Raw genomic sequence first — 8812 nt, forward strand, 5'->3', positions numbered from 1 at the left:
TTTGTCGCTCTCCCTCTACTTTGGTCCCGTTTGAACTACTCCCTTGGCTCTTCTCAATATCTTCTCTGCATTTGAAATTCAAATCACTGGAATCGACAATCTTTCACGTTGGCTTGAGTTGGGTACATCTGTGGCATGAAGGATCCGGCATCTAAAAAACTGCCAGTTTTGAAAAGCTTTGTGGGCCAATTGACATCATGGGCGCGAAAAGACTAGTCAAGTTGACACCATAGTGCATCACTATCTTGACTATCTTTGGTTTGGAGATCATAACTACTTCTCTCTTTATCACTGGTGATTGTCATCATTTTGTATTTGGGGAACAGGAGTACACTTGTATTTTTTGGGATGTGGAATAAACAAATTGACCACCAAACTTATTTGCAATAAGCTAGTTGAAAAAATAGGAAGATCGTGTAAAATTCTGCTACAATAACCAACAAGAACAAAAACAAAACACAAGATAGACATAATTTTGAATCGAAGAAACAATCTCTGGGGATGAGGAGGCAACTGAATTTCTTAGGCCCTGTTTGGCAGTGATATAAATATAGGTGATATAATCACCGGTTAATTCAATAAAAAATACAAAATTCAACATAAAGCCTCCAAATTTTTTTTGTAGGCAACCTACAGTGCTGTTCTCTTCAACTGTGAACCCAGAATCAACTTATCCAGCAATCTTCAGCACCATAATACCATTATAACACTTCATATTGGTCAAAATTGATATAATGGTAGTATGGTGCTGAAGATGGCTGAATCAGTTGAATCTGATTTCAAAGTTGAAGAGACCAGCACTGTAGGTTGCCTACATAAAAAAATTTGGAGGCTTTATGTTGAATTTTGTATTTTTTATTGAATTAATCAGCAGTTATATCACCTATAATTATATCAGTGCCAAACAGGGCCTTACACTTTGGACAATGAAAAGTGAGAAAATAATTTGATCAACTTGTTTTTTATTCAAGAAAAACAGTCATTCTATTCAAAAGATCCTTATAGGAGGGGAGATGATGATCACTTGTGTGGATATGGTTGTGATTGAAAGCTATTTCTTCATACCAACATCCAAATAATGTTATTGAAATCTTGCATCTCTGTTTCATTCTTTGATTGGCTGAATCATTCAATTTCAATGATAAGTATTTGTGTATAGGACTAAATAGGCTTTCTGGCACATGAATATGTTGAGGTGGAATTTGAATCCAGCCAAATATTGGTAGGCTATTGGCAGTCTTATCAAATAAAATACTCAGGACCAATTTCATGGGGTCATCATAGGTTTCCAAAAGATTATTCCCTAGCGTTTGGCAGGCAATACTGTGCATAATTTCAAGAGAATCAACTATTTGAGTTATTCTACGTGTAAGGAATGCATATTTTTGTGCCTTGGGGTTCTCAGTGTACCTTGCTTCAAATCCCCTCAATCCTACAAAAGCCTCCTGGTAGGAATAACTCCCTGGAGGTTGAAGAATTGGAACAATGAAAAGAGGCAAACCATTCAAAGTTATCTTTCTTCCATGGTATGAATCAAAGTGGCTTCTGTACAAGTAATCACACAATTTCTCTTCAATAACTTTCCCATTTCTTCCTGGATTTTCTTGAGCCGCAACTAGCCGTGGTCTGAGTGACTGGATGAATGCTGCTGCAAATCGTTTCTCACCATGATCTATAGGAAGTATGTTGCCTTGATTTCTGTAAACAAATCTAATTTCTTGCTCCATATATTGCATTTGGGTTGAAACCGTGAAAAAAATTGAGTCCCAATAAATCTCAGGGTGATTGCTGAGGTCCAAACCACCCAAATCCATATTTGATTTGATTTTGTACCAATAACCCAACAATGAAAGTGCCACTTCAACTTTGTGACACAAACTTATCTTTCTCCAGTTCCAATTGGACAGAACTATTGACATCAAGTTCTTGATGCTACCAAATTTCTGTCCAGATTGTTCTGCCTGTTCCCATGTTCCCTCAAACCAACCAAATAGTGGGGGACCATCTTGAGTTTCTTCCAAGAAAATATTCCAATACCATTTCAACAAGTCTTCAAGCTTATCTTCTGTATGATGGCCCAAGATCCTTTGGCTTAACCCACTTGAAATAGAAAACCCATGAAACAGTACCAAAATTTCTAGGAACATTGCAATTTTTTCTACTGTGGATCCCAACTTCCTCATGAAGTGTACATTCTTGCCTCTCAAGCCATCTGGTTGAATTAGAAAGCTGTAATGGCCAGTAATATGGTCATCTTGTTGAACTGCTTGAATGAACTCAATTGGTGGGCTTTCAAATGTAATCTTTTTACAACGGTTGGAAAGTGGTAGCTTGCTGTTGATTTGTGTTAATTTATTTCCAAATTCCAACAAAAAATATTTCATGGCTGGCGACTGGTTGGTCTCCCCAATGTTTCTTTCTGTCCAAGAGAGAAGGGGACCCCACTTTTCATCTGATTTTATGATCTCAAAGTCGCCCGGTTTATGGTGAGGCACCCGTCTAATTGGTTCCTCGTTTTCAGAGCTGAGAAAACCCTTTTTATCTCTTCTTTCTGTCTGGATTTCCATCATTAATGTGTGTTCCAAGCCTGGTTTTGATTTCTTGGTCTGATATTTCCTTTTGCGCTTACTTTCATTCAAGAGAGTTTGGGATTGTCCAGCATCTTTTCCAACGTTAGCTATTGATGATTTTGATGTCATATAATTCATTTTTTCCCCACCTTTTTTTCAAAAAATCCAGGAATTTTAGTATAATGAATGTAGGCGAATTTCTAGGTAGTTTACTCAAATTTATGTGTAGGAAGATTATCACTTCAGACTTACTCTCTAGCTCCACTTGCCTGGGGGAAGCTGTGTTGATTGCTTCAATATTGTGGGGCTTATCTCCTGAGTTGAGAAAAATGTCTTCCAGATCCCCATTGTTATCTAACAACCCATATCTGGTGTTTGCTGATGCATTCCAAGGCCAAAGCAAATCAGTCACATGAAATTCATAGCCACTTCATCATTTGTGACAGCATTTTCCTCACCTTGTGAATAAACAATGTTGTACCATGTACTATCAAAATTGTTTATAAAATCAGTGGATAGGTCAGTTGCTGCCTTGCTATTATGGCTTGAAACTGGAAAATTCTGGATTTCAACATCTCCCAATTCTTGAAATTTGGCCTCTGTTACATGTGATTCAAAACCCCAATTTGTTGATGGAATGAGCCCAGTTTGAAATGGTGTGGGATGAAAACTGATGGAAAAATGTAAACAGGAAATCAGAGAAACAGCTGTTCCAAGATAGCAGGGCTGATAAGCTTTGCTCATATTGAAAAATTTAATACAATTTTAGAATTTGAGATGTTCAATTGGGAGGGGGGGGAGGATTTTTGGAGTTCCAAAGCTGGCCTACACCCCTGTTGTGTTATCTTTGTTTATTGTAATTGTTAAACCTAAATTTCTGAGTTCCAGATTGAGTCCTGTTTATGATGTATGACAATAAACTCTTGATCAAATTTGAAACAGTTGATGTAATTTTGTTCTCAATCTCTTGTAGTGTTTCATGGAAAAGTATTCTTATGACCTCACATCCAAAAGGAGTAGTAGATTAAATTCTTGATGTGTGTTTGAGCCCTCAAAATTTTAGGAAATCAGTCGTTTCACAGGCCAGGATTGGTTGTCTTCTCCATTAGTACATAAATTTTAAACTGCTGCTTTTAACTAGAAACAGAAAAGACACAGTAATTAGGGGGGTTCACAATATATATATTTTTTTAAAAAAAATGGAGCCAATTTTAAGACATTTATGATTTTTTATAAAGATTTGGAAGTTGTTCTGATTGCCAAGGAACACCCAAATGTGTACAGTTTAATTTGTTTTTAAAAAAGTTATTCATAAACGCCTTACAATGGACTCCAATTTTTTTAATATCTCTTGTCAGCCTCGCTATTGAATGCTCTGCAAAATTTTCAGCTTCAAATTTAAGAAAATCCCACAACTCTTTGATTGATATCACTACATTGATGTTTCCAGAGATTCCAATCAATGCTAAGGAGTTTACCAGTGACCCAGCGCTTCTTGAGGCTCAGAGGCATGAAAACTTTGAAAAAAGAATCATGATGGCAATTCAGGTTCATTTAAATTGGACACAAAAAAACCAAACAGCCATCCCTCACACATTCCCAAAGGGATAAATTAATAGTAATACCATCTTTTTTCTTTTCTACTTAAGATCAGTCCGTAGTGACAGTGTTCTGGTGTGAGATTAAAGAGCAGAGAAGAAGAAATCAGCCCTCAAACACCAGCAAGCTGATGCACTAAGGCTTTTCCGCCAGTTTATTTCCCTGTAGGGAGTAAAAAGGGTGGGATGAAAGCTCCCAGCGTGCCACGGTCATTATGGCAAGGGGTGCTAACTTTCCACCCCTCGACTGCGGAAGTGCAGCAGCCGAGGGGCTTGAAGTGCGAGCTGGAAGGCCAGTGCGAGGCCGGTCAACTGCTGACAGGCTGAAGCTCGAAGCCGATTCATCGACTTGGAATCCGCCTTCCTTCTCCACGGTTTGAATTCGGATAACATCCTCTGAGACTCAGGCCTCTCAGATTCTCAAGCTCTATGACGTCGAACACGAAATCGTTGCGCATCAGGCCGACTCCGTGGGCTCCCGCCTCATTGGCGAGGTCATGAACAAACTATATCAATCAGGATAGTCACATCACGAAGTCCGCTGACGAAAACTAAACGAAATGACGAGGTCAAGCAGGAGCGGGAATGAAGAATCGATGGCGTCCGCGTTCAGGCCGCTAATAAAACTATTTCGATGACGAGGCCCAGCGTCGTGGCGTTTAAGCAGGTTTTACTCAGCCCGTCGATCTGGTTGATAGGCTTCGTAAGAATATTCCCCATAGGCTTTTCCCTCTCAGCCTCTGATTGTTTTTGTCAGTCCAACTCAGTTCCCTCCTCCTTCGAAGCCGCTAAAACTATGCTGCTCAACCGATTGGTTTGTTGATTGACACAATGAAACTTTTGAAAGCTTGACCTCAGTTCTTCCCCTCCCGCATCCAGGAACAACTACTTATCGCGGAAAACATACTCAGAAGACCGGCCTGGCCGATAGCTGGAAATTATCGATGCCAGAATGACCTGTGAAGCCCCCGCCGTTGACAGGATTTCGCACAGAGGGTCCGGAATTGGGTGACCCCTTGCGCAGACAAGTATGTGTTCTTGAGTCCCATCTTCCCTAGTCCGGCAGAGATTCATTTTCTCCTAGGTAAGCACTCTTCCTGTTTCCTCTCTCTTTCTCTTTCTCTTCTCTTCTTCTCTTCCAAGTTGTACTCACAAGAGATTCATTCTCTCCCGGCTAGCCCATTTGTAATTCAGCCCACCGTTTGGAACTAGAAACGTTCCTCAGGCTCTCGTCCCTCTCGCCCGTTTTTCCCGTCGTCTCCAGTGAGGGTCCACCGGACCCTTACATTTACGGAAAAGAGACCGGCCAACACTAGTCGATCTACTCAAGTCATTCAGCCTTCTGATGTGTTGGATGAATGAGCTTACAAAAGCTCCATTTTTAACGCTTAGCATACCGAACCCAAGCTGACCCATCAGTTTGCTGATAATCATCGTCAAACCCAGCAAAGCGAGGCAAAACTGGTTTCCTTTTCTGACAGTATGACTCGAGGAGAGGGCAGTCAATCTCCACCAAAGCCCCCACCGATCGCTAGCACTCACACCGCCCCGGAAAGCTCTCCCTGTTTGGGAACATTAATCAGATCAAAACTTTAACTGCCAGCGGAATCAACTTTCAATGGGGAAAACCCAAGTCATTTTCATCTTCCATTTTCGATCGTATCCGATTCGACAGGCTCTTCGTCTAGCCGAAGTGATTGCTATGGACTCGACAGAATCTCTGCCCAAGGTGTTGACAAGCGATAGGTTAAGTACATGGAACACGACCCATTTTCGAAGAACATGCCTGCTGCAGCCGCAAATTTTCTAACCACGGAGGAAAAGATTGGTATTTCAAGACGATAATAGCCAGGGACTTGACTTCAGACAAAACAAAATGTACATCCCAATGAAAATCAAAACCCTGGGCGCCGCGCTCAAGAAGCAACTTGATTAATGAGGAGCAACGCGAGCAGTGACAGATCATGACGGGTCGTGACCAGCTTTTAAGGTGCTTGGATCTTGGTGGAAGATGCTTACTCTAGCTACTGTCAATAGATCTTGTAATAATGCCTCAATCTTGAGTTTTTGATGATTTGACAATCTAATTCAGTCTCTTTGACTCGCCTTATATTATAAGGTGGTGAAGATAAAGGCAACACAACATGAGACCTTGTAAAACCATGAAACCGCAACAACCAAGAGAAACATTTAAAACATAAGTAGAGTTAATTTCCAATTCAAGAGACAATCTCGGCGGATGAGAGGATGCCAAAATTTGTGGTACTTCAGACTATAAAAGAGTGAAAGGAGGATTTGATTGACTTGATTCTCTTCTGAGAAAAAAAGTCATGCTATTCAAAAGTTCATTAAATGAGGGGAGTTGATGATCATTTGTGTGGATAGAGTTATGATTCAAAGCTGTTTCTTCATACCAAAATCCAAATAAGGATGTTGAAATCTTGCATTGCTGATTGATTTTTTGATTTGATGAGTTATTCAATTTCAATGATATGTATTTGTGCGCAGGACTAAAAAGGCTTTCTGGTGGATGAAGATATTGAGGTTGAACTTGAACCTGACCAAAAATTGGTAAGCTACTGGCAGTTTTATCAAATAAAATACTCAGGAACCATTTTGTGGGGTTATCATAGTTTTCCAAAATGTTATTCCCTAGAGTTTGGCAGGCAACAGCATGCATAATATCAAGCACCTCAACTATTTGCGTTACTCTATTTGTAAGGAACCTCAGTTTATTCAACTTAGACTTCTCATTGTACCTTGCTTCAATTCCCCTCAATCCAACAAAAGCCTCCTGGTAGAAAAAACTCCCTTGAGCCTGAGGAACTGGAATAAGAAAAAGAGGTGAACCATTCAGGCTTATCTTTCCTCCATGGTATAAATCAAACTGGCTTCTGTATACATAATCATGGAATTTTTCTTCAATGACTCTCCTGTTTTTTCCAGTGATACTTGAAGCTCCAATGTCAAGCCTTGTTTTGAGTGACATAATAAATGGCTTTGTGAATTCTTCATCATCATACTTTGTAGAAAGTATCTTGCCTTGATTTTCATACACAATGCTACTTTCTTGCTTCATATGTTTTCTTTGGATTTCAATGGTTTGAAGAATTGAATTCCAATAAATCTCTGGGTGATTGGTGTGATCTGACCCACCAATTCCCAAATTTGATTTGATCTTATACCAATAACCCAACAGTGAAAGTGCCACTTCAACTTTGTGATGGAAGCTTATTTTTTTCCAGTTCCACTTTGACAAAACTATTGACATTACATTCTTGATGCTGCCAAATCTTTGTCCAGATTGTTTTGCCTGTTCCAATGTGCCCTGAAACCAACCAAATAGTGGAAGCCCATCTTGAGTTTCTTCTAAGAAAATACCTTGGAACCATTTCACCAAGTCTTTGAGCTTATTTTCTATATTATTCCCCAAAATCATTTTGCTCATCCCACAAGAGATAGAAACTCCATGAAGCAGTACCAAAACTTCCAATATCTGTGCTATTTTATATACTGAGCGGCCAAACTTTCTCATAAAGTGTACATCTTTACCTCTGAAACCTTCTGGTTCAATCAAAAAGTTGTAGAGGCCAGTAACCTGGTGAATATCATAATTAGCCCGAATGAGCTCAATTGGTGCGCTGTCCAAAGTAACCTTTTTGAAGGATTGAGAAATTGGCAGCTTGTTGTTGATTTCTGTTAATTTGTTTTCAAATTGCAACAAAAAGTCATTCATGGCTGGTGACTGGTTTGTCTCCCCAACATTTCTAGCCACCCAAGAAAGCAGGGGATCCCACTTTTCATCTTTTTGCATAATCTCAAAGTCACCTGGGTTATGGTGAAGCGCACGTCTAATTGGTTCCGAATTTTTAGAGCGGATAACCACCTTATTTTCTCTTCTTTCTGGTTTGATTTCCCTTGGGATTTTTTTTTCCTGATGGGGTTTTGATTTCTTGGTCTGATCTTTTCTTTTACGCTTATTGGAAACCAAAACAGTTTGAAAGTTCCCAGCATTTTGTTCAACTATAGCTACTGGTGATTTTGATTGAGAAACATTTAATTTATCCCTGGCTGTTTGATCAAAACAATAAACCCATTTCAGTCAAGGGCATGCAGGTGGCTGTATATGTAGTTTACCAGCTTCCTATAAGAAGACTTTGACTTACTCTCCAACTCCACTTGACAGGGAAATTTTTTGTTCATCCTTGAGCTATCTTGGGGACCATTTCCCCTTCCATTTAAAATCCCTTTTTGCTGCCCATCATTCTCTAAGAATCTGTTTTCGGTGTTTTCTGACGTAATAAAAGGCAAAAAACAATCAGTTCCATGAGATCCATAGGCAATGAATTGTGGGTAATCAAATTTGTGCTTACCTGCTGGATAAAAAATTTCATACCATGTATCAAAATTATTTACAAAATCTGTAGAGACACCTGTTTCTGTCCTTCCATGATGGCTTGAAGGTTGCAAATTCTGGATCTGAATATCTCCCAATTCATGAAAGTTGGGTTCTGATACACACAAGTCAAGAGCCAAACTTGTTGATGGAAGTGGTTCAGTGTGAAATGATGTGAGGTGAGTGCCAATGCAGAACCCTAAACATGAAATTAGATGAAAAGCTGTTCCAAGCAAGGAGAGATGATA

General features: G+C 39.6%; 2 protein-coding genes across 2 annotated transcripts; both read left to right on the top strand.

The window, feature by feature from the left end:
* Nucleotides 1-4597: 4597 nt before the first annotated feature.
* Nucleotides 4598-5124, top strand: PtA15_9A166 (uncharacterized protein; the record flags this gene model as incomplete). Its single annotated transcript, XM_053172346.1, has 3 exons — nt 4598-4662; nt 4760-4982; nt 5080-5124. The coding sequence occupies 3 exons, from the start codon at nt 4598-4600 to the stop codon at nt 5122-5124; spliced, it is 333 nt and encodes a 110-aa protein (XP_053023596.1).
* Nucleotides 5125-5650: 526 nt separating this feature from the next.
* Nucleotides 5651-5914, top strand: PtA15_9A167 (uncharacterized protein; the record flags this gene model as incomplete). Its single annotated transcript, XM_053172347.1, has 2 exons — nt 5651-5732; nt 5844-5914. The coding sequence occupies 2 exons, from the start codon at nt 5651-5653 to the stop codon at nt 5912-5914; spliced, it is 153 nt and encodes a 50-aa protein (XP_053023597.1).
* Nucleotides 5915-8812: the final 2898 nt, after the last annotated feature.

This window comes from Puccinia triticina, chromosome 9A, assembly GCF_026914185.1.
Source record: "Puccinia triticina chromosome 9A, complete sequence".
NCBI classification, from domain to species: Eukaryota; Fungi; Basidiomycota; class Pucciniomycetes; order Pucciniales; family Pucciniaceae; genus Puccinia; species Puccinia triticina.